We start from the raw sequence: 25,302 nt of genomic DNA, 5'->3' as shown, positions 1-25,302 counted from the left end.
TCAAGGAGGTAGGGTTGGAGGTCCATAAAAAGTGAGACCATGAAAATGTCATCACTACACGTTCTATTTTCCTGTCTACTCTTCCTGAATCTTCCAAATGTTGTTAGCTTGTTTATGGCTGCATTGTTCATTTTGGATACCTTATTCTTAAGAGGTATTCTGGCCAGGACCTCCAGCTCCACTTTCATGGTTCAGCTTGTGTTTGCAATGGTTATTTCAGCTTCCTTCTTCACAGGCAAGTCCATCTGTTAGTGTCTGTGGTAAGCTTAGAGTATGAATCGAGTATTGTTAATAACGTTTTTTCTTTGTCTGGCAAAATTATTGTACTTTAGTCACACTATTTCTATGTATTCTACTTTCTTCAATGACCTATACTATTTTTCCTTTGACCAGAGTAGACATTAATAGGCTTCACAGAAAATCTTGGCAACAAAGATCACATTGTACAATTGATATCAATCTACTCCTGTGTGAATGGGACTAGATTGCGTGGATCAGCTTGCCCTGCAAAAAGCTGGAGCACCTATCACCTGGGTCTTTATTTACTTTTATAATACAACTTCTCTATTTTAATTAAAAGCCACGGAATTTTAGTCTCCCCTTAATGGGAAGTTAGGCTAGTTCTACATAGGCCTTCTCCTTTTGAATCAGAGCCTATAATCCATACAAGTGTAAATTGTATTGATAAAACCTGTATTGATATAACATGGATACAACCCATATAACAGGCTGAATACTTGGTTCAGCCTGCAAAAAATAATGACATTTATAACTATGCATTTCAGTAATTTCTTCTTCTCTTATTCTATGGTACTCAGCTCAGTGACAGCCTATAGGACTTAAAACTGCCATCTGCATGTTTTTTATAGGCTGAATCCAGATAAATTCTGGCAGTTCTGTGATACCCTCCGTGATTAACACAAAATCTTTTTTGATGTATGCTATTGTGTAGTTCAGTGTAGTAACTCACCTTCTCTAACAGGAGTTGCCAGAGGTCTATTACAATTTATCTGAAGGGTATAAAGTGGTAAAGTGTTCTTTGTCCAGCAGTTGAGGAGTGTGTGCGTGTGTATGCAATACATGCATTTTTCTAAATTTCTGTAACAGCTGTTGATGGAGGGGAGAACGAAGGGAACAACTGAATCAGACAGAAGGTAGTTCCATCAGGTTGCTCTTCAAGAGGTGGACAGAGGCATTGCCAAAGCATTCTGAGTGACTCTTCCAAAGCCATTTATTGTGAGAGCCTAGATAAATATCACAGCTTACATCTAACATCTGAAACGGCAAGCCAAATAAAATGATGGATAAGTAAGGCCATGGACACAATAGTAGAAAGAACCTGAAATACAATGATGCCAGAGCCAATCCAGGCTGCAGAAAATTAAGCCAGAATGGAAATAAGAAAGCTAATAATAGATTCTCCAAATGGGGAAAAAAATATTCATCCTGACATTTAGCGTAAGTGTTCTTTGTTTACAAATGCAGTGCTACCTAAACTATTATCTTTAGGCAACTTAAGCTTTCATTTTTTATCTGTACTGTAACTTGTATTTTGGGATACCCCATGAAACAACAAACGACTTATTATGCACCACTATAACTAAAGTATTCAGCATGCATTTTCCTTCCTCATTGTGAATATGATGAAGTTAATCCAGTCCTTTCTTAATCAACTGCTGTAAAAATCAAAGCAGAAGTACAATACATTCTCAAGCATAAGTGTGCTGATAGAAAATGTACCATTTCAGAGTTAATTCAACAGAATATGTCACCCAGTGGGGGGTGTAAATACATAAGAAACCGTGACAAAGGCACTTGTCACATCGTCAGAGTAATGTCTGATCCAGAACATGACATTCTGAAATGTAAGGAGTGCATGTAACAATGAATCACCCTGTGTTATATGTAATAGAAAGGATGCTGTAAGAAAATATTTATATTATTACAATACGAAATAAAAAGTATGGTATTATTCATACAGTGACTTCCAAGCCTATCAACATTTCACAATGTGTGATGCAATAATGGCTAAGGAGGAAAAAGCAGTGATTAAAACAAAAATCACAAGACATCGGCCAGGAAACATTCAAATGCAGAGGATGGGAGAAGAATGTGCAGACAGAGAGAATGGGCTTCACCCACCCTGGAAGGAGATGCACAAGCTGGACAGCAGACATGAGCAGGCTGGCTCACAGCAAACATCATATTTCCAGGAAAATACTGTTGGTCAACCTGAAAAAACCTCAAGACTGCAGAACACTCACACCATTTTCTGGAAGATTAAAGCTTTGTACAGCTCTATGTGGACTTACCCGTGTATGAACATGTTCAGCCCTTCCAGATCACATAAAGGAAACACCTCACCTAAGTTAATTCATGATCCAGGCTCACACTTTTTCCTTCCAGTATTGTGGAGGTCAGTCTAGTACAGCATCTTTGTACTGCCTTACTAAAGAAGTTCATTTGCTGAACATGCCTGGGCAAAAAGCACAAAGTCTATGCTTAATTCATCGCATGGATGTAATTTAGCTCAAACTGCATGATGCTACATGCTTTTCAGTCACAGCCTTCACTGCCTGAAACCAGTTATTCTTCAATTATACCTGAAGCAATGATGAGAACAAGTATATTTCAATCTTGTTCTTTCAGTGGTGCTACCCTGCAGGGAGAAGGAAGCACCTTATTCATGCTGGTGCAATAGTCACAAGTATACAACATTGCTTGGAAGCCCTGAAGAAACCTGATTGACATTGGTCCCCTTTTCTAGTGATTCAAATTACTTCACTAGACTCCCTTATACTCTTACAAAATCTGTCATCAGGCTAACCTTGTCCATAAATATCTACTGAAATACCCAAAACCCATGGAAAATATTTCCATTGCAATTACCTACATCTCTTTCATGAATCCTAACAATAAACAAACTGACAAACAAATAAATAGCCTGGAAAGCCATGTTCTCTTCTGTCATGGCATTTACAAGCACAACAAGGAGAAAAATACCTATTTTTTAAGATGATACCGACATAATTATCACCATCTCAACTCCTACTGCATCATCAGTTTAGCAGCTTTCTTTGCAGTTATTAGAATCAGCAACAGAATTCTCAGCTCAAATGAACACATACTTTAAGTCTGAGAGTGCTTGGGAATTTAAGCACATATTTACAGTTAAATACATGCTTATGTCTTGTCACAGTGCCATATTCATCACTTCTGTAAGCAGCTGTACCTTCATTAGAAGAAAATAGATTTGCTCTCAACAGAGTGGATTTGAAGGTGTGTTATTAGTTTTTATATCAGCATTTATTTCTAGTTCAAGCTGTTTTATCAAGAGTGACTGGTAAAAGCATACGTCAGCTGAGTGGGCGTGGACAAAAAGTGTAAGCAAGTAATCAGAAAGATGTGATTTTATAGATTTACAGGCCACTGTGACAGGGAAACGAGACCAAGGCTGCAAAGTCCCTGCCAATATCTCCATATTTTATGAACTGGAGTAGATCGAACCTAAGTTTGTCAGTTGAGCTCAGCTAGAAGAGATAGTAGGAGATGCATCTTTCAGGCTAGAGGCCATGGATCATTTTTTATTTTCATAAATCAAGACAGAAAACTCTAACTTTACCACACGTTTGGAATGATGTTCAGTTCTGAACCTGTGATTAAAAACCAGAACAGGATCTGCTGAACAACATCCAGCTCGGTTCTGACTGCTTTTGCATATTCTGATCTTGAATCCAATCAAAAACTCATGCAAGCATCACTTGTTTATGCTATAATTAATTTACATGTCATTTAACTATCCAAAGGTTATGTTTAATACTGTCTAATAAGTGTCCAGGTAACCCTAATTCATCATATGAGAGTAATCACTGATATTAACAGATCAGTGTTCGTTGCTCCAAAAAGATATTTCCCATGTTCACTATCTGTAGTCTTCGGTAAACTACTCACATTCTCTCTCTTCTCAGTAGTATTGAAATGTTTCTTTTACTTACAGATATATATATATATATGCCAGTGTTATCTGCATTCAAATGTCAGCTTGACAGGATATTGGCTAGAGCACATTAAATCAAGTAGAGAAAGGCTAAGGTGATATCTCAGCTTTTCCACGTGGGAAATACTCACATTTTAGTATTTTCTGGGATGATGCACCCAAGGTAAGGTATTAGTGGTTGTGTAACACTAATGCTAGCAATTACTGAGAAATGTTTATTACATAGTGTTATACTAAGGCAGTATTGCAATGTAGATATCACTAGCTTCCCCCCAAACTGGAAATAAACATAAATTAGAGCATTTGCGCAGGTTCAGCATTCAGGTTTTCTTTTAAGTTATAAAGAAAATCTTTAATTTAAAGCCAAGTTAGTTTTTTCCACTGTTATTGATACATGATTCTTCTGTCCAGGAGGTAAAAAATATTGAAAGCTTTTAACAATGTGAATGTCTTGGTGCCTTTTCAGATATAAGTCCTTTTTCATACATTTGTGTTATGGATCAAGTGAGAGCTTTGGACAGATCTGGCTTAGGCTCAGATTTTTCACAGCAGCTCTACTTAGGTGACCTGCACCTGAACTGCTATGGCTCACAAGTTCTCAAGAATGGCAGATCAGGTCTATTATAAAATGGATTATTTATTAAATAGACAGGAGATTAACAGACAAAAGGCCTTAGAGTTAGTTACTACACAAGATAAAACAAAAGAACTACTAGTAGATTACATAAAACAGTCCATGACAGTAAGGTACCTATACTACAGCTAGCAAAGAAATAGTATAGATTAGGAGTCAATGTGACTTACCACCGAATTGTCGACGGGGTACACAGAGACCTTTCACTCAACCCTCAAGAGAGTGACTCAAGATAGGCATCCCAAATCTCGAGGAGAGATCCCCACACATTTCCAGGGAATGCGCAGAAGATTTCTGCTTTGTGAAAGTATGGTGTAGCTTTTATAGTTTGTAGTGCAGTGTCTGTCACTCAGAAATTCAAGCTTATCTTCCTGCAATCTTGCTTTCAAGGCAAGATATTTATTGTCAGCTGGGAATGTCACCTCCATGGTGCCTAAATAACTTGCTACAAGACAAGCTGTCCTGATTGAGTATTTTCAGCAATTAGCAAATGCATGTGAGGGGGAAGATGCCCTGAGCTATCGCATCAGCTGATAGGTAACAAGACCTCCTGGGGGGGCCATTCTGCCACAACTTGTTAAAAAATGTTGCCATTATGGAGATACCAGTCACAATTCAATAGACAAGCTTTCAAATGAGACTCTCTTCTGGGTTGAACAGATTGATGGCTACATGCAAACTGGATCGGGAACCACCTGTTTAAAAGCAGTTCTATAGATACACAAAGTAAGATTTTTCAGTTGTCAAAAAATTATTTTGTCTAAATATTATAAAACTCATCTGCGCCATTCTCCCTCCCAGAAGCCTCAATGCCTCTTTTCTGTTTCGGGGCCTTATTCAACAAACATTTAAGCCATTAGTAACTTCATGCATGTGAGTGAAAATCAGGTCCTGTGAGAGTTCTGCCTGGCAGGTGCCACAGATGATGATTATTTTAGGCAAGATGTGTTGTGGATTAAGGCTGGTAGACATGTCAGCCCCACACAGCTACTTTATCACTCCCCCACTGTCAGACAAGGAGAGAATAGGAAGAACAAAAGCAAGAAAATTCAGGGGTTGAGATAAAAATAGTTTAAAATGGGAAGGAACAAGGAAGACGGAAAAAGAAAGAAAACAACAATAAACAAGAGTAAAACAAAAGCGAGTGATGCAAAGAAGCCACTCACAAGCACACTGATACTGACACCAGGTTAGTCTTCAAGCAAAGCCTCCATTCAAAAAAACCCCAAACCCTCTCCACCCATTATATTCTATGGCATGGGATATCCCTTTGGTCAGTTTGGGTCAAGCGTCCTGGTTACATCCTCTCCCATCTCATGTTCCCCCAACCTTCTGCTGAGGCAGAGTTGGGAAAAGAGAAAGCCCCAGTGCCATACAAGCCCTGCCACAACATGGTGCCATCACCACTGCTTTAGTCACAAATCCAAAACAGAGCACCGTCTGGAAGAAAATTAACTCTGCCCCAGCCAGGCCCTGTATAATGTTTATCTTTGTGTCTGCGCTCCCCATATTCAATCCTTAGCAAGTATAGGACTTGACCCTGCATTCAGATGATGCAGAGCAGAGATGTGCTGGCTTCAAGGATAACACACTAGAGCAGCTTCTTATTGAAGGATCAGTTCCTTGGGTGTGAACATATAAATATATTTTCTATGTCCTTAACCAACTTTTTAAGGGCATGGAACTTTCCTCTGCGAATTACTTTTTCCTCAGCGAAACCAGGCAGATATTTTGACTATTTCATATTCAAAATCATGGTTTTGCAGTTTTGCTCACATTTCCAGCTTTCTCTTAGGAGAAAGGAATGCCAGCCTTCCATGAAACATGAAATCCACAAAGGGCAGTAAAACTTTCAGGTTGGAAAGAACACAATGGTTTGAAACAAGCAAGCAAAGTGCTATTAGCAGTCCTCATCTGTCTTGATAAAAGCCTTCTCATGGTGGCTGCAGTTTAAAGGCTGTCGCATCAGTCACCACTGTTGACTATGAAAGACAAAGAAGACCAGGCAAGGTCTGGAGTGATTCAGAGGCCCTGCCTCATTCCACATGCTACTCTCCAGAAAATGTGAGGAATTTCTCTGCCTGTTCAATGCTCCCCGCTTCCATGGACTTTAGAGCACACAATTCTGTTCTACAAAAAGCTTCAGTTCCTTAGTTCATGGGTTTTAAACACACACCTATCTGAAAACTGATATTTGTATTAGTTATGCTAAACTATTGTGGGCACCTAAGCATTACACAGACATTTACTCACTTCCCCACCCCCAAAGAGAGTTTTATGGGGAAAGACACAAAGAAAGAGTAAACCCCAGAAAAATCATGGGTCAAGGTAAGAACAGTTTAACAGGCAATGGAAAAGTGGAAGAAGAAATAGGGAAAAAAACCAGAGCTCATGACACAAGGACAATCACTAACCATCTCCTGTGCTAGAGTGATGCCCCACCAGTTCCCAAGCAATAGATAGCTAGCCTACCTAACTCCACTCCTCCCTGTCTTTTATTGCTGAACATGACACTATAGGGCATGGAAAATCTCTTTGGTCAGTTTGGGTTATCTGTCTAGCTGTGCCCCCATCCTACCTCTCACACACTCCTATCTATTCACTGCGGTAGGAGTGAGCAGAGAAGGCTTTCACACTGCACAAACACTGTTCAGCAGTATCTGAAACGTTGGTCTGTTACCAGCACCACAGGAGTTGTTATGGTGAAAATGACCTTCATCCCAGTCAGACCTAGTAGAGATGTTTCAGGTCAGTAACTGGCAAACAATCCCAACTCTGACCTATCTGGCAAACCCACAAGTCCTTTCAGTCTGGTCTTTGGCAGTCTTCTTGCTTTTCACTGTTATGTTACATTTTTAAAACAAAGACAAATGCCTCTCTCTCTTGATGTAGTGGCTGCAAGACAAATTGCTTTTGCAATGAACAGATGTTAATTGTTTGAAATTAATTTTTCTAATATAGTCTGGTCCTGCTTCCCTGGACAGGATTTTGTGTTTGTAATGGAAGCTCTCTATAGGAACTTACCTGTGGTGTGGCCATGTCCAACTCTTACAACTTAATAAAACAGATTAGATTGGGGTCTTCAGTTCACTGATGATAGCTATGAAAAATAGGTTTAACTTGTATGGTTAAGTTCTATCCAGATGCTTCTAAGTAATTTGTATTTGATGGGAATTATTTCACTGTCACTGAAATAGTAATTTCAGTGAGGGTGACAGTGGGACAACAGCCCTTGAAGTCACCGGAGTTGCAGTTGATCACATCAGGCTTAGCGCAACCTCTAATCCAGGAACTGGATCTCTCGAGCAGGTCCCTTGACTTCGCTCTTTTTCATAGCAAAACCAGCTTCCAGGAGAATCTAGATATTTTCTCTCCTTTCTCAAACACTTCTTCTGTGGTGTTCCCCCACACAATGATGTCATCAATGTACTGCAGATGTTCTGGAGCCTCACCCTTTTCTAGTGCAGTCTGGATCAGTCCATGGCAGATGGTGGGACTGTGCTTCCACCCCTGGGGCAGTCGGTTCCAGGTGTACTGCACGCCCCTCCAGGTGAAGGCAAACTGGGGCCTGCACTCTGCTGCCAGAGGAATGGAGAAAAATGCATTGGCAATGTCAATAGTGGCGTACCACTTCGCTGCTTTGGACTCCAGCTCATACTGGAGCTCCAGCATGTCCGGCACAGCAGCGCTCAGCGGTGGAGTCACTTCATTCAAGGCACAATAATCCACAGTCAATCTCCATTCCCTGTCAGACTTGCACACAGGTCAGATGGGGCTGTTGAAGGGTGAGTGGGTCTTGCTGACCACCCCTTGGCTCTCCAGCTCGCGGATCATCTTGTGGATGGGGATCACAGCATCTCAATTTGTCCAATACTGCTGGCGGTGCACTGTCGAGGTGGCAATTGGCACTCGCTGCTCTTCTCCCTTCAGAAGCCCAACTGCAGAAGGACTCTTGGTCAGCCCAGGCAAGGTGTTCAATTGCCTAATGCCCTCTGCCTCCACAGCAGCTGTTCCAAAGGCCCACCTGAGTCCCTTCAGGTCTTTGAAATATCTACTTTGGAGGAAGTCTATGCCCAGAATGCACGGGGCCTCTGGGCCAGTCACAATCGGATGTTTCTTCCACTCATTTCCAGTCAGGCTCACCTCAGCTTCCAACAGGGTCAAATCCTGCAACCGCCCCCATCATGCCAGCAATAGAAACAGATTCTACCCCCACATGTCCCTATGGGAGCAAGGTGCACTGCGCACCAGTGTCGACCAAGGCATCATAGTTTTGTGGTTCTGATGTACCAGGCCAACGAATCCACACTGTCCAAAAAACATGGTTTTCCCTGGCCTCTACCTGGCTAGAGGCAGGGCCCCGCTAGTCCTGGTTATCCTTGCTTCCCTAGGCATACATTTTAGAGATTCCTTCAACAGGATTGGACATGTCATCTTCTCTTCCATCATACCTGGCAGTTCGCTACGGGCAATTGGAGCTACTTCCTTTCTGGTGAAACTTCCTCTCTGAGTCTTGCCCTCCTTCAATTCACACAGTCATGCTGCCAGGGCAGAAGTGGGATTTCCATCCCACCTCCTCATATTATCCCCACAGTCACACAGGAAGAACCATAGTTCAGCTCTTGGGGTGTACCTTCTCTCTCTAGCTGGGGGACACCTGCGTCTGGTAACAGAACCTCTGGTCCATACTAACGAGATTTGGAGAAGGCCCTCTTTGACTTTGTCCCTGAGTTTCTGGTGATTATCCTGCATCCTATCTTCCATTTTCTGCAGATGCGTTTCCACAGCTGCGACTCCTGCATGTGTTGGGCCATGCACAGCATCCGCATATGCTCAGAGCTTCTTCACCATAGCAGGCATGGTCTCATCCCCTTCATCCTGCTTCATCATTGCTAAAGCAGAAGCGTATTCTTATGGCCTAAGTCGTATGAGTTTTAGCCACATCACTGGTGTACATCTTCCCAAGTTTGGACTCCTAATTGTTGGGTCATCTGTGAAGACAAGCTCTACCACCACCAGTTCTCTCAAGTGTTGAATCCCTTGTTCTATGGTCTTCCACAGGGTTTGTTGCATATAGATATCATCTGAGCACAGGTATCTTTCCCCCACACTTCTCAAGAGCTATGTCCAGAGACTGAGAGGTTCAGGCCCCCTTACCATCCCCTGGTCAATAGCTGGACCATGTGACAGGGATTCCAAATGCCTTGGTTCAGGGCTGTCCAGAACTGTATTACCGCCTGCAGCATCCCAAATACAGACTAACCAACTTAATATGAATTCATCAGACTGTTGAGTGTAATCCTTCCTTAGGCCACTAAGGTCCTTCATGGACCCCCATGCCCCACCCACCCTGAACAGGTAGGGGATACAGCATCATAAAGTCGCCCCAAGACATTCAGGAAGTTCAAAATCACAGCTTCCAGAGAACCCAAGTTCAAATTAACTCATTTTCTTTTTGGGCCAGTGCATACACGCTGTTGATCAGCCCAGGCATGATAGTACTTTCAAGAGCTCGGTTAGGCTGGATGCTGTTTGTAGGCCTGCAGGAACAAGCTGTCTTTCTAGAGGTGCTCAGATACCATGGCAACTGTCACTTTGCAAGCAGACAGACAGCAACTTAAGCCCCTGAGCCATCCCATTGCCCAGAGCTACTAAGGCTTTACTAGTTCCCGTAAACATTAGACACACTGAAATTGGAGAAAACCAAAAAGCCTGGTTCCTTGTTTGCTGAGCAAGTTCTGCTGCATTAAAAAAAAAAAAAAAAAAAGTTAGCTGGACTGCCAGCTGTATTTAAGAATTAAAATGGCCACAGCTGCTCTCTTTTGGGATGATTCATTGACAGTACACATTCAGGTGCATGCTAAAAACACAGTCACAGCATTGGATCCCTTTGGAGCTGTAGGCAGAGCACAACCTATCAAAGAACCTCTGAACTGGCTCAGGCATGACCCAGAAAGCAGTTCTCAGACCTGTCAAGCCAGCTGCAGCCTAGGCATGGATATGTAGTAGAGTACCTTAGGATGAAAACTCAGGTGCCTACACCCTTAAATAGGTTTATGTACAAACTGGACATACATGAGTCCACCACACAGTGGGGCTACACACAGGGGCTGAACAGCTGAAGAGCAGCTTGTCAGAAAATGTGCTGGAGGTCTGAGTCAACAAGTTGACCATGAGTCAGAAGTGTGCCCCGGAGGCAAAAAAGGCCAGTGGTATCCTGGGTTGCTTTAGGAAGAGCACTGCCAGTAAGTCAAGTGATGAGATCCTTTCTCTCTGCTCAGCACTGGTGATGCACATGCAGATGCTGGGTCCAGGTCTGGGCCACACTGAACATCCTGGAGTGAGTCTGATGACAGACCACAAATACAATGAAGGGACTAGAGCACCTTTTACAGAAAGAGAGGCTGAGAGAGCTGGAACTGTTCCACCTGAACAAGAGAGGTCCCAGGAGGGTCTTATAAATGTGTGTAAACACTCAATGGAAGAGAATAAAGAAAATGGAGTCAGACTCTTCCCAGTAATATCCAGTGAAGGAAGAACAGGCAGTAAGCACAAATCAAACTAAGACATTCCATTTAACCACAAGGAAAAAAAAAATACTGTGAGGGTGATTAAATACAAGAACAAGTTTTCCAGAGAGGGTGGTAGTCTCTGTCCCTGGAGATATTCAAACCAAACAGACACAGCACTGAGGAACCTGATGTACCTGACTCTGCTACAAATGCCCACCAGCCTCAGTGACTAAGGTTCATTGCCCTCATGGATTCCATGCTTCCACTTAGTTTCTAGGGACCTAAACTCTTCCATGTTAAGTGACTTAAACATTCTGTCCTGACTGCCAGCCTGCAAAACCAGGGCTCATTTTCCAAAAATTATAGAGAAAGGGAGCATGCTAGTTAATATCATATTTACTCAAATCTGTGAGTGAAAGTTTACAACAATTTGATTGATTGAAATTTAATTTGGAATTAAAGAGATTGAATTTGGAATGAAATTAAAATTATTTGAATGTTTGCAAAAATTAAGAAAATACCTGTTCAGCACACAAAACCAGGCATAGCACAGAGTTATACTATGTCCCATGGTCAGAGAGATGCAGGAAGTTGGATATACTTTCTGAAAGGAAGGTTTACAGAAAAAGTTGAACAGTACCTGAATAAATTCTCACTTTTCAGCATTACAAGAAAAATAATCTCTGGCAAATCTGAGGACTGTGGAAAACATCATCACAGAAGTGGTGAAGAACTTGTAGGGAAGGAAAATTGGCTGAGTTTCATCTAAATTTATCTAACAAATTTCAATTAACCAAAAGTAACGAACGTATTTTCCCTATTAGGCATAGAAAATTAGGAGTAAGTACATTTAATTTCATTTTCAGCAGGTACAGGTTAATTTTTAGAGAAAGTTTAACAAGTCTGGCATCTATACCACTTCTTCCAAAAACCTTAGACATCTTGTGAAACATCTCTGAGACAAGCATCTACAAAGACTGTTTTTCTCTGTTGAGGAAGCATCATTTCAGCATGATGCATGCTCAATTTTCAGCACATGCAGACTTGCCAATATATTACCTTAGAGCTTGTTTATACATGCAGGCACCTTCCTCCAGGCACCACCCAATCTGTCATAAACAATGGAAACAAGATGAAAGTCTGCCTGCTTTCTTATCTACTCACTTTGCCAGCTCAATTTAAATGACTCTGCAGGAGTGATTTAAATTAAACAATCAACGAAATTCAGAACACCTGAGTTTTGGTCAGATTTGAATCTCCTCCAAGAGCTTCTAAATAAACTGCTTTTAAACCCAAGTATCTCCCTCATGACTGAAGAAGGTGAAATGAGACATTTTTTATTTGTCTGCATCTATGAATGGATCACTTATGGAAACATTATAACTGGAGCTCCAACATAAGAAAGGCATGGACCTGTTAAAGCAGGTCCAGAGGAAGTCCACAAAGATGATCAGAGGGATGGAACCCCGCTTCTATGAGGACATGCTGAGAGAGCTGAACTTAGCCTGGAGAAGAGAAGGCTCTGGAGAGACTTTAAAGCAGCCTTCCAGTCCATATGGGAGGTCTACAAGAAAGCTAGAGAGGGACTTCTTAAAACAGCTTCTAGTGACAGGACAAGGGGTATGGCTTCAAACTGAAAGAGAGCAGATTTAGATAAGATATTTGGAAGAAATTCTTTCCTGAGAGGGTGGTGAGGCACAGGAACAGGTTGCCCAGAGAAGCTGTAGATACCCTGTCCCTGGAAGTGTTCAAGGCCAGGTTGGATGGAGCTCTGAGCAACCTGGTCTAGTGGAAAGTGTCCCTGCCCATGACAAGAAGTCTGGAACTGAAGGATCTTTAAGGTCTGTTCTTACACAAAACATTCTTTGACTCCAATATTTACACTGGTGAGCACTGTTAGTGTAGCCAAGAAAACTCTCCCTGTGGGAAAGATTGTAAGATTAGGCCTCATATTTCTGTAATTAGTAGTTTGCACTTTTAAAAATGTTGACCTTGATTATAATTATTAAGAAGCTGGCCTTACTTGCTTATTTAGGCATTATTTGTTGTTGAGCACATGGTCATGCATTCAACAGCTTTCTCACAAAAAAAGAATGGGCCTTATTAGACTCAGCACAATATTCCTTTCTTTTTATTTCCAGATGGTTTTTCATGCTCTGGCCTTCAGGGTTCTGCAGAATTAGGAATACATTTTATAAACACTGCTACATCTCTGTGCTGTGCTTAAACAAACCTTGGTACTGAAGTGTTCAGACACTTTCTCTGGGGAACAAGCAGGCAAGACGTACTAGTAAAGCTTTAAACTACATTTAGCAGAGAAAGAGGATGCTCTACTGGTTTATCAGCAAGGAACCAGGAACAACAGCACTTTAGGGAACAGCAGGGAAATACCTGTAAATCATCCCAAAAGAACTAAAGAGGGCTCTTCCCAGAAAATGAAGAGGTGGATAGCCCCACTGAAGTGCCTCTACACCAATTCATGCAGCACAGGTAACAAGCAAGAGGAGCTGGAAACCATGGTGCAATTAGAAAACTATGACCTAACTGCTATCACAGAAACATGGTGGGATGAGGTACATGACTGGAGCACTGCAGTTGAGGGCCACAAGCTTTTCAGGAGACAGGCTGGGAAGGAGGGGTGGGAGCACTGTGCTCAATGTTAAGGAAGGGTCAGATCGTGAAGAGCTCCTCTGGGAAACGGCCATGAACAGACTGAGACCCTGTGGGTGAAAATCAAGAAGCAGACCAACAAAGGACACCTGGTGGCAGGGGTCTGCTACAGGTTGCCTGACCGGGGGAACCTGTCAACAAAGCATTTTGCTTCAGATATGGGAAGCATCACACTCACAAGCTCTCATCATGATGGAGGACTTCAACCACCTGGTCATCTGCTGGGAAATCAATACAGCAAGCAATCCAGGAGACTCCTGGAGAGTGTAGGGGACAACTTCCTGGTACAGGTATTAGACAAACTAACCAGAGGTGAGACATTACTGGACCCGGTAATCACTAATGAGGTGGGTGAGCACATCAAATGAGTTAGGATCAGAGGCAGCCTTGGCTGTAACAAGGCTGGTTGAGTTTGTGATCTCAAGGAGTTTGGGCCTGGCAAGGAGCAAAATCAAGACCCTGAACTTTGCAAGAGTAGAATTCCAACTGTTGGGAAAAAATGGTGAATGAGGTCGTCCCCTAGGTAACTTTCCTTAAGAATAGAGGGGCTGATCAGAGCTCTCGTAGAGCACAAGAGATCTTTATCCCAGTGTGTTGGAAATCATGGAAGGCAGGCTGGAAAACAGCATGGCTAAGCAAGTGTCTGCTCAACAAACTGAGGAGTAAGAAACAAACGTACCGCCAGTGGAAGCAGGGACAGGTAGTCTGGGGAGAGTACTGGGATATAATTTGGATGTGTAGGGATGGCATCACGGAAGTCAAGGCAAAGCTGGAACAAGACTTGGCAAGAGATGTGAATAACAAGAAGGGATTCTGTAAATACATAGGTCAGAAAAGAAAGGCCAAGTAGAGAGTATCCACCCTGGTAAGTGAGAAGGGTGAACCAGTGGTAACTGGAAGGCTGAGGTACTCACTAAGTTCTTTGCTCTAAGTCTTCACTGACAGCCAGGCTTCCCACTTCTCTCAAGTTCCTGATCCTATCTGTGGGTGTTGGGGAGCAAAGTCCTGCACTCTATAAGCAAAGAGCAGGTCTGGGATTACTTGATGAAGCTGAACAGCCACAAGTCTATGAGATCTGATGAAATGCACCTCAGGGTCCTGAGGAAAGTGGCTTTTGTTGCCAAGTCACTCTCCATCATATTTGAAAAGTCCTGGCAGACAGGTGAAGAGACTGGAAAAAGGGAAACCTCACTCCCACTTTTAAAAATAGGAGAAAGGAAGATCTGTGGAGTTATAGACCAGTGAGCCCCACCTACATGTTTGGGAAGATCATGGAGTAAATCTTCCTTGTAGATATGCTGAGGGACAGAAAAGACAAGGAGGTGATTTGAGGCAGCCAGCAAATTTTACTGAGAGCAAATGCCTGACCAATCTGGTGGTCTTCTATGATGCAGTGACAGCAATGGAAAGGACAAGGGAAGATTGACAGATGTCTCGTATCTCCTTCTGTAAGGCCTTTATGGTCCCAAATGACATCATTACCTCCAAACTGGAGAGACATGGATTTGATGGATGTACTATTCAGTGAATAAGGAATCTGCTGGATGGACACAGCCAGAGACTTGTGGTCAATGGCTCTATGTCCAGGTGGAGGCCAGTGAGGGGTGGTGTTTCTCAGGACTCTGTCTGGGGACTGATGCTCTTCAGTATCTTCCTCAACGACATCAACAGTGACATCAAGTGCACCCTCAGCAGTTTTGCAGATGACAAGAAGCTGAGACAATGAAAAGACAGGAACCTATCCAGAGGGACCTGGACTATCTTGAGAAGTGGGCCCATGGGAATCTCATGAAGTTCAGTAAGTCCAAGCACAAAGGGCTGCCCCTGGGTCAGGGCAGTCCCAGATACGAGTACAGACCGGCAGAAGAACTCATTGGGAGCAGAGCAGCCTTTAGGAGAAAGTCTTGGGGTTTCTTGGGGATGAAAAGCTGGACATGACCCAGCAGTGTGTGCTCACGGCCCAGAGAGCCAATCGTGTCCTGGGCTGCATAACAAGGCGGGTGGCCAGCAGGGCGAGGAAGGGGATTCTGCCCCTCATTCTGCCCTTGTGAGATCCCACCTAGAGTGCTGAATGAGCTCAGAAAAGACACGTGACTGTTGGAGCAGATTCAGAGAAGAGTCATGAAGATTATCAGAGAGATGGAGCACCTCTCCTGTGAAGACAAGCTGAAAGACCTGGGCTTGTTCATCCTGGAAAAAAAGGCTCTGGGGAGACTTCACTGTAGTCTTCCAGTACCTTAAGGGGGCTTATAATAACGAGGGAGAGGGACTTTTTTTCTGGGCAGATATTGACAAGGGACAATCATTTTAAACTGGAAGAGATCATGTTTAGGTTAGCTATTAGGAAGAAATTCTTTACTGTAAGGGTAGTGATGCTAACAACTGTACTACTCGGACACAAAGTGCTCATTTTGTAATATCTTGTCAGATGTTAAGAACTGTTAGGGGATTTTTGCTTAGTTTTCATCCTCATTTTTTAACCTATGTTTGTTAAAGTGAAGCCCATGAATTTGTCAGGAAAGAAACTAACCCACAGAGGAATACTTCTGGTAGTTGAAACTGTGAGAGTGGTAGTCTGTCATAGGTTAGCAAGCATAGTCCCGGAAGGGATGTCCTTGCTAAGGGGTGCTTACAGTTTCCTCTAGGAACTGATAGAACCTATCAGCTGGCCAGTTTGAATATGGACAATTCTCTAAGCCACTTAAAGTTGTGATCACCTCTGTGATCCACATTTAAGAATAGGCAAACTCCCCCTCCAAGCTTTCTCTCGTTTCCGGCGCTGGCACAGGTGGCTGCGGGCCCCGTGTGGGGGCCAGTGGGCCTGGCCAGGCCCTGCTCGGGCCAGGCCAGGCCAGGCCACGGCCATCCTGAAGCCATGGACCTGTTCCAGCCGTGGAACCCCCCCCACTGCCTTGCCGTGGGCAGCCGGAGCGGCTCGGCTCTCCCCCCTCTCCACTGCGATAAGAAAAATTCAACATTCCAGCTGCAAAGCTGCAAGGCCGAGGTGAGATTAACCCTTTTACTGCTGTGAAGAGCTGAAAACCTGAGGGAAGAGAGAGAGGAGATGCTTAAAGCTGAAATTCTGTTGTGAAGCTATGATATATCAGAGTATCCTGTTGTAATTTCATGAAGATCGGGGGGGTGGAGTGTTCAACTCGTGAGCAAAAGCACCTGCGTTGAGATAGGCAGATGCTGACGCAGCTGTAATTTCATGAGAAGTTTGGACAGGGAGAGATGAACCAGATGAGGACTTTTGCTCCAAATGGGAAAGGAGAAAACCTCAGTTCCTAGAGATGCTCCCAGAGATAGTCCTAAAGATGAAGATGATGAAGACCCTTTGCTCCCAGGGAAGGAGAAGGGCCTCTGTTTTTGTTTCTGAATGGCTCAACCTTAAAATTGTACCCCAAAAACCTTCAAGAGTGGACCCTCGAAAGCAGTTGCGGGAAAAGCTGCAAGTCGGGGGAAGGGACTCACATGCGGGCAGAGAGACTCCTCTTCCTAAATGGACTGAACAGTATTTGGAAGTGGGCAGCTGTCTCGTTGTGATAATGTTTTCATAGCATGAGCAAGAAGAGACTTCTCTTTCTAAATGGACTGAACAAGGTTATTATGGAAGTGGTAAACAGACTGAACATCTTAAGGGTTGTCTTTTCACATTGTCAGTGGGAGAAGGGAGGAAGTTGGGGGGAGGAGGAGAGTTCTGAAGGTGGTATAATTTTTTTTCTTCTTTTAGGTCTGTTAATAAACTTCTTTATATTCTTTCAAGTTTGGTGCCTGTTTTGCATTTCTCCTAATTCTTATCTCACAGTAGATAAACAGTAATGAGTATTTTGGACCAAACCACTACACTAAATTGGTGTTTCTGCCCAGTTACAAACCGAACCCGCGACATAGTCTCAGTCTTATAAAATTACTTTGTTGTCTTTTTTTCATGGATTTCTTCTGAGCAACTTGTATTCAGATGGTGCTCAATGTCATTAATACCCAAAGTCCTGTGCAAATCAAATTCTTTGCTGTAATCATACTAGGTTACATTTCCAGTCAGAAAGCAGGAAGAAAAAGATGTGCCCCAGCTATGAAAACTTCCTTTTCCTGCACAATGGCAGATGGATCAGAAAAAGCTAAATGACACAGAAGATCAAAAACTATTATTTAAGAATGTTAAGTTCTTCCCTTCTGTCACAATGCCTAGGAAAACGTTACAGCAAAAATGATACGAAATTACTGAAATTAGGGAAAACCAGCATAGTCACATTCTGATTATATCTGGAGGTGTAGTTATACCTGGAAGTTGAAAAATATTTTTCTCTAAAAACATCTTTATTCTAAAAGCTTTCTAAAAAGCTGTGAGAAACATATAGCACAACACATAGCCAGCTTTTTGCAGGCTGTTTTTTTACAGGAGTGAAAATCCCTCTTTTGGGAAAAAAAACATGGAATTACAGTTTCTGGACAAAATACGAACCTGTTATGGGCAAACCACTTGCACCAGCTGTGAAGCAATGAAGGTATTTACATTAAAGAGCTACTTGCAAGTCACTATGGAAAAGCAGCAATACACCACTTTCCACCACTTCAATGACACTCAGAGTAGACCAGACCACCAAAACTCTGAATGAGTAACTTTGCCTGCAACCCAACCTGTTGTAAGGTGAAGAAACCAGAATACAAAAGCACTCACAGCTAAGCTATAAATATTTAATATATAAATCCAGTTCCTGGAGGGTTCAAAAAGCTATACAAGCACTTCCTACATACCAGATGCGTCTTTGACTTTCAGCTTGCATTTAAAGCATGCCTTGATGTTTTTCTTACTTCAAACCATGGTGAAGATTAAAACAGATTTTGGCACTTCTTTTAACCTCCAACTATTCTCAGTACTTGCAGCATATCTTGGAATCTCTGAACTACAGGAAGTTACAGGAATGACTAAGTGACTGGGCTGAAAAACTATCAAAGAAACAAATAATTTTAACATGCAGGATAGAATAAAAAACATTTCAAATTGATTATTTTGTGCTAATATTGTTATTGACATGATATCAAGACCGATAAAAATTCCTACATCATGTTACATGAGATTGTATAGCATCTAGACAAAGAATACTGTGCCTTGATTCAAACTAGAGACTGCTTTTTACATTACCCTGATTTGAGAAAGAATGAGAAAAAAGCAGCTCTTCCATAACTTTCCCAAGAAAAATCATGAGAACTTTCTCAAGCAATTTCTCATGCATTATCTGTGGTCTGTAAGCTAGAAAACAGAATGTTCTTGCTTAGAAAGAGGATGTTGTCTTCTCTGTCACTTCTATAAGCTAGAAAGATGAGTCTGAAGTATCAATTTCTTTACTCTTATTCTTAGAGAAACTGTGAGACTGTACAAGCAGCAAATGAAAGGAGAATCCTATGAAGAACTAGAACATCCTTTTAGGAAACAGCAGGCATTGCCAGCAGAAAAATATTTGTTCAGATGGTGCTAAATTCCATTTTTTCTAAGAGGTCAAATACACTTCTATGCTTAGAGAAAAACAGTTTTTTGGATGCATTTCCAGTACATATACTTCACATTTATCTAATATAATTCTGCACTACAGTATTCAGAGAAACATTTTTATTAGGGATTTCAGGATCTTTTTACTATATATGATACAAGGAACTTATCTGCATGTGTTCTGTAATGCGTGATAAATCATTCTGCCAGAGATTAGAGCAACCCCACCACTATGATGTCAGTCATAGACCCTAGCCATAGTCATGTCAAAGTGTCATCTCATTTCCTAAGATTTCCTAATATATCCTCATTATTCCTGGCCGCAATTCATGCATCAGGGGGATCTTCTCAATGAGCAGCATATAAAAGGGATGTTAATAAGAGGCTGAAGGGTCTTTCTCAAAGCACTTGCCTGAAATCAGACCATTTGAGAATTATGGTCCTATGTAATCAAATCACATCTTCACAACTATGCTTTGTGTTAACAAATGTTGGCAATTTACAGCAGTCTCAACTTTGAAAGATGATTCTTTTTATTTGGAAACAGCTGAAGTGGAATCTGGTTTGGACCAACCCAGTGCAGCATGGGGTTCACCTCCAAGCTAGCAGCTGCCAGATAGGAGACGAGGAACTGCTGGGAGGCAAACATGGAAGTGTGCTGCACATGATCATCTCGTGACTCCTTCTCCCAGTCAAATGGAAAAGGCTATCTTTGCAGTGAGCAGACTTTTGGTTAAGACATGATAAAGAAAAGCCAATCAAGCTCGAAAGGAAGAAACCTTTATAATCACATCCTGGGTTTCACTCGTATTTGCTAGTAAGCATACAACAAAGAGCAGATCACTTTTCCAAGGAGGATTACTGTGGGGAGATCCTTTATCAATGGACTAATAGAGAAGCTGCCATGGTAAGAAGTGGACTGGCTGCATTTATAGCATACTGGAATTTATACTAGCAGCTTAGTGCAAATTTCTGTCCCTAAAGGTTGTATTTAGACAAATTTTACCAGGAAGATATGGAGCATAACTCAGCTCCAGCTGCTGCTAAGGGAAACAAAAATTATTTCTACAAGAAATATAAGTACAATAGTGAAAAAAAAAGAACAATTATATTTATTTTTCCAAAATAATAGCATTAAGGTATTTTGTAAACTTACTACAGCAAGACATCTCAAATGCTGAAATTTCTTCAACTTTGGAACTGAGTTGCAAAAACCTACAGATATTTTCAAATCTTAAACATAAATATTTGCTGAATAACATAATTTGACTTCCATTGCAGAGAATTGTACAATCCTATTGACCCCCTAATACGTATCTATCCCTACTGAAGCCTCTTCCAAATTAGGAGAGAATGACCTCATCCAGCAGTATTAAAAACTGGGGTCTGTATGTAATATATGCTACACTTAAATTAACTTTTAAAAAGCTCAGCTGGCTGAGTTAATTAGCTAATCACACACCTGCTCTGTTTAGGCTTCAAGTTGGAAATCTGTAAACATGACAAGTGTTAAATACTGCAGGCAATGCTGCTGAAACACAGGGACAGTCCTGTGTGAGCAGCAGTTCTACAAGGGGTTGTCTGAGGCTGTAAGACTGCTTCCACTTGCAAATTTGGGTGGCTGGGGTAATATACAACAAAAGAAATCAAACTGCAACAGAAATATCTGGAAATGAGAATTTCAAATATCTTATTAATGTAAACTGTTGACCTCAGATGACAGTTCTGTTTCTAGGGGCAGGGGTATGTCTGTATTTTAATATGCAGTATCTGTCTTAGTTATGTCTAAGACTGTAACTAACTGAAGTAGAATTTTCTTTGCTTTTTTTCTTTTTTGTGAGAGGTTATTTTTCAAGCTTGACAAAGTTTGTCAGCTTCAAGTCAAAGACAATCTCAAATAAATTCACACATACAAAAAAAAAATCCAGCAAAAAACCCCTGTACTCTCTGCAAATAGGAATATGAGACAATGCTTCCCTTTCCTCAGTTCAGCAGGACTTCTCAAACACAGCACTTCCAAAAATCATACTGTTATTCAAGTGGACAAAGAATTCCAAAGCCTTATTTCTCTTTAGTGAAAGGCAGTAACTGCAATGTACATTACCATACTGAATCATATTAACCCTTGTAGGTACCTAGACACATGAAATTAGCTATTTGCCTCAGTTTTATGACTGCCAGTCAATGTACCAAAAAAATCCAAAAAACCAAACCAAAACAAGCAAAAAAACCACCCCAACAACTTTCGAGGGGCAAATGTTCAAAAAAAAGAAAGAATTTAGAATGGACTCACTATAAAAAAATAATTAATTAAACACAGTTTTTTTAGATTGAAGAATACTTAAAAGCAGATGAAGGGTTCTTCATGCATACTTTTTGCTTCTTATTTTAGAAGAAGAAAAACTACTTTCAGAACAAATAGTCTAGTGAAACAACTAAATAAATCCTTGCAGCAAACTTAACATTTATTTTTATCTTTTTTGACTCACCAATGGAGTTTCATAAACATTTTCAAAAGAAAATATTTCAGGAAGGTAGTTTTTTGTGTGTTTGTTGCACTTTTTTACAAGAACATGTTCTAAAGCATAGTTGAAGCCTGTTGGTATTCACCGGAAAATTAAGCAACCTTGGAAATGTGTAGAACATTACAAGAAGGAAGATCTAAAGTATAAGGATGTTTGCTACTATAGGATTTCACTTGAAACATGAGATTTAAACCTTTTCCTCTTCATTAGATCTGTGCATATTGCTTTTCAAATGGATCTGCAGATAACTGCACCACCAGTACAAATCCCTGGCTGGAGCTGCTATGAAAGACAAGAAGTCTGTTGGAATGATTTTACTAATTTTATGTTCTTGGATGAGTAAAAGACATTACAAGTGTTAAAGCAGAGTAGCCACTAAGACTACAGTTGAGACATGATTAATTTTTCCCTCCCTGTCACCTGTGCTAGTCTGTCACCTTTCTCTCTGACCTGTTTCTATTCTCATTTCCTCAGCACTCTGTGGACCAAATTCATATTAGTGACATCAGTGATGCTGAGATCAGAAATTGGCTCCTTGCCTTTTTTTTCCCCTTGCTCTCCCTTTAATTTGCCTTTCCCTGTGCTTCTCTTCAAAGATGCTTTGCTGTAGCTCTCAGTGCTTTGCAGGTATCCCTGACTACAGCTGACTTTCCCATTCTCTGGCCAGCTGGAGCAGGTCTGGATATAATCCAGATCAAAAGCAGGTGGCTAATCAGCAAGAGAGCAACTTGTTGGCGCAAAACAGAAGTGACTCAGTGACTACTGGGTCCCCTCTTTCCAGTCTTAAATTTGGCCAAAAAGTAGTTGTGGGTGGTGGATCTTGAAGACAGTGAATTATGAATCATATCACAAAAAAACCCCCAAACCCCACAACCACAAAATGGCTCTTTTGGAACTGAACAGTCACAGATACCCAGCCAGCATCCAGCTACACGGCAAACCAGAAAGGCCCAATACTGCAGCACACTTGTTATGTGCTTTTTGGAGATGGCGCCAAAATAACTTTGTAATGCAAAAATCTATGATTGGATGGATAGCAGACCTTCTACGGTATTAGAAAGAAAACTGCAAAGTATTTTAACAAACCTTTAAAGATAGTAATTGCACAATAATGTAACTGTTGTGTGAGATTTTTAATATATAACCCATCTAGAGTAGGTTCTAGGAGCAAACAAAGCTGCCATGTGCACAGTGACTTGAATATGTTTACAAAGCCCTGCTTGTATTTGAAATCGAAGTACATCCTCCTACAAACACTTCCACTTTGTGAAGATAATCAGCAAATCATTACAAGGGTAAGATAAGTCACTATTTATTTTCACTCTATTCTTGGACAACTTGTTTTCTAAAAAATTTTTACTAAATAGAATCCAAATTTAAAACTACAAGTCTTTAAACTCAACTGTCAAAATTCTTGTTGACAGTGGTTGTTTTACAGAATGCCTTCGCAATATCCCTCTTCCTCCCATCAAGTGATTAATGCAAGTCATTGAGCCATAAGAGGAAATACACTATATCAACACAGATTCAACATTCCTTCCAGCTAGATAACTGGATAAAGAGTTGACCTCTATGTGGTGTCCATATATCTGCCACTAATTTATTCTTTCTTTCAGGGAAATTGCATGCTGTCCTCATGCTTTCAAAGTGGGGATTATCTAACTTGCAAGAATTTAGGTGCTTGGCCAAAGTACATTTGCAGCACAAGAATACTGCTCTCAACAATGTCATTGCAGACATAAGGAAACACTGGGGGAGAAAATGCACCACCATGGCATGCTTAGCTAGAAATTCTACCATCACGTGTTAACATGGCTCCATATGCCAGGACTACATATTAAGAAAGCCAGTGGTAGGGATCTGAACAGCAGTATTGGTACAGTTTACTCAATTTAGCTTCCAATACAATTTAATGCTGCTTTCTTTAAGCCAAGGTATGAAAAAAAAAAAAAAAAAAAAAAAAAAAGAAGCAAGCAGAATTTCTCAGGACAAGAAAATATGGTAGCTATGTGCAGCATAGTTCCATAATGTTTTGGCAGCAATTTACTTGCTGTTATCTGAATTAAAAATAAAAGAATTTCCAAAGAGGTACAAACCCAGATCACACGTGTACTTTCAGAAACAATACAGTAGGAAAGGTTCCATCTATGATATTTCAAGTACCATCTGCACTAACATCTTTACCAATTCTTGAAACCAGCACTTTGATTTTCCAGAGGGCCTCTGGCAAAGCCTGGCCATCAAATACAAACCTCAATATAACTGCAGACCTTCATTCCTAAACTGATTGTATGGTGTGTTGCAGGGCTTGTGGTAACTATCACAATCACAATCCTTTAAACAACAAATTTTCTACTCACCAGTGTCTCCTAATAGCCAGGCTGTTTCTTGAGTAAAATTACACAACAATGTAATCCTTGGTTGAATAAGCCATGCCTGGAAAAAAGCACTTTCATCATGACTGAAATTTGAGATCTCTGAAGGTGGATTGCCTTAACCCTCAATTCAGCCTCTCCACAATTGCAGCAGCATTAAGGCACTTGTTTCTTAAATAGGTATAACACTCCTTTAACCGTAACAAAAATTAATAGTGTACCTGAGCCATGGTAGCATGATAAAAATGGTACTTGTTTACAATCTCTACTGAGTCTTTTTTATCCCTAAGATCATCCTCTAACCAACTACAATCATAATTGCTTCTGTGCGAGGTTGTGTTGGTTGCTTATTCAGGAGGTTCCAAGTACACCTATCAGATGAAACAAAGCGTAGAATTCGTTTTGACATTACATGCCAGCTATGAGAAAAACCTGCAGCAGCCATGAGGAGGCAAAAGAACTGGCTCAGTCAAATGGGCTTTCCACTAACTGCCAGGAACCTCCATTTCACATTCCCTGGCCTGAATTTTTTCCCATAAATTAGTTTTAACTTGATTTGTTTCTTATTCCCATTATGACTTTTCTCTTATTCTTACCTTCTCTTGTGCTTCCTCAGCTTCCCCCTCATGTAAGAAAAAAGCCATTTTTCTTCTAGGCAGACCATACATACCAGCTAGGAACACAGATGCAAGTCATCAGGTTTCATGTGTATTTTAAGGCAGATTTACAAAAAACAAACAAACAAAAACAGGGACAAAGCCCCACAAAACAACAAAAAAATCCCCACTTGAACCCACAGGAACTAGGTATAAGAAAGAGAATGGGTATTTAGAAGGAGCAATATTTTGGGGGGGATCCTTCATTCTTCAAAATGGCCAAAATTTTGCCTGTTTAATGGGTGATGTACAGGAAGCAAGGAATAGCAATGGATACATCACTGACGCTGATAATGGAGCCTCATCTCTAGATTTGCCAGAGTAATAGATTTTCACATCTTGTCAATGTTATTCTCTGTGGATGCTGACTATGTACAAGTGAAACCCACAGTCTCCAGTGTATTTGACTTATTCTTCAACAGTCCATGCGTTTTTGCTAACT

General features: G+C 41.2%; 1 protein-coding gene across 1 annotated transcript in view; it reads right to left on the bottom strand.

The window, feature by feature from the left end:
- LOC116438280 overlaps positions 1-25,302 on the bottom strand; it is a 43,884-nt gene that overhangs the window by 5,970 nt on the left and 12,612 nt on the right. The window contains exons 4-5 of the mRNA XM_032097113.1: positions 24,801-24,877; positions 24,190-24,265 (exon numbers count right to left, since the gene is read on the bottom strand). Of these exons, the coding sequence (XP_031953004.1) occupies positions 24,190-24,265; positions 24,801-24,877 (153 nt within the window). The remainder of the gene's footprint in view (positions 1-24,189; positions 24,266-24,800; positions 24,878-25,302) is intronic.

The sequence above is a fragment of the Corvus moneduloides genome, chromosome Z, assembly GCF_009650955.1.
Source record: "Corvus moneduloides isolate bCorMon1 chromosome Z, bCorMon1.pri, whole genome shotgun sequence".
Taxonomy (NCBI): Eukaryota; Metazoa; Chordata; class Aves; order Passeriformes; family Corvidae; genus Corvus; species Corvus moneduloides.
Note: the sequence above shows the minus strand (reverse complement) of the source record. Positions and strands in the feature narration are given on the sequence as shown.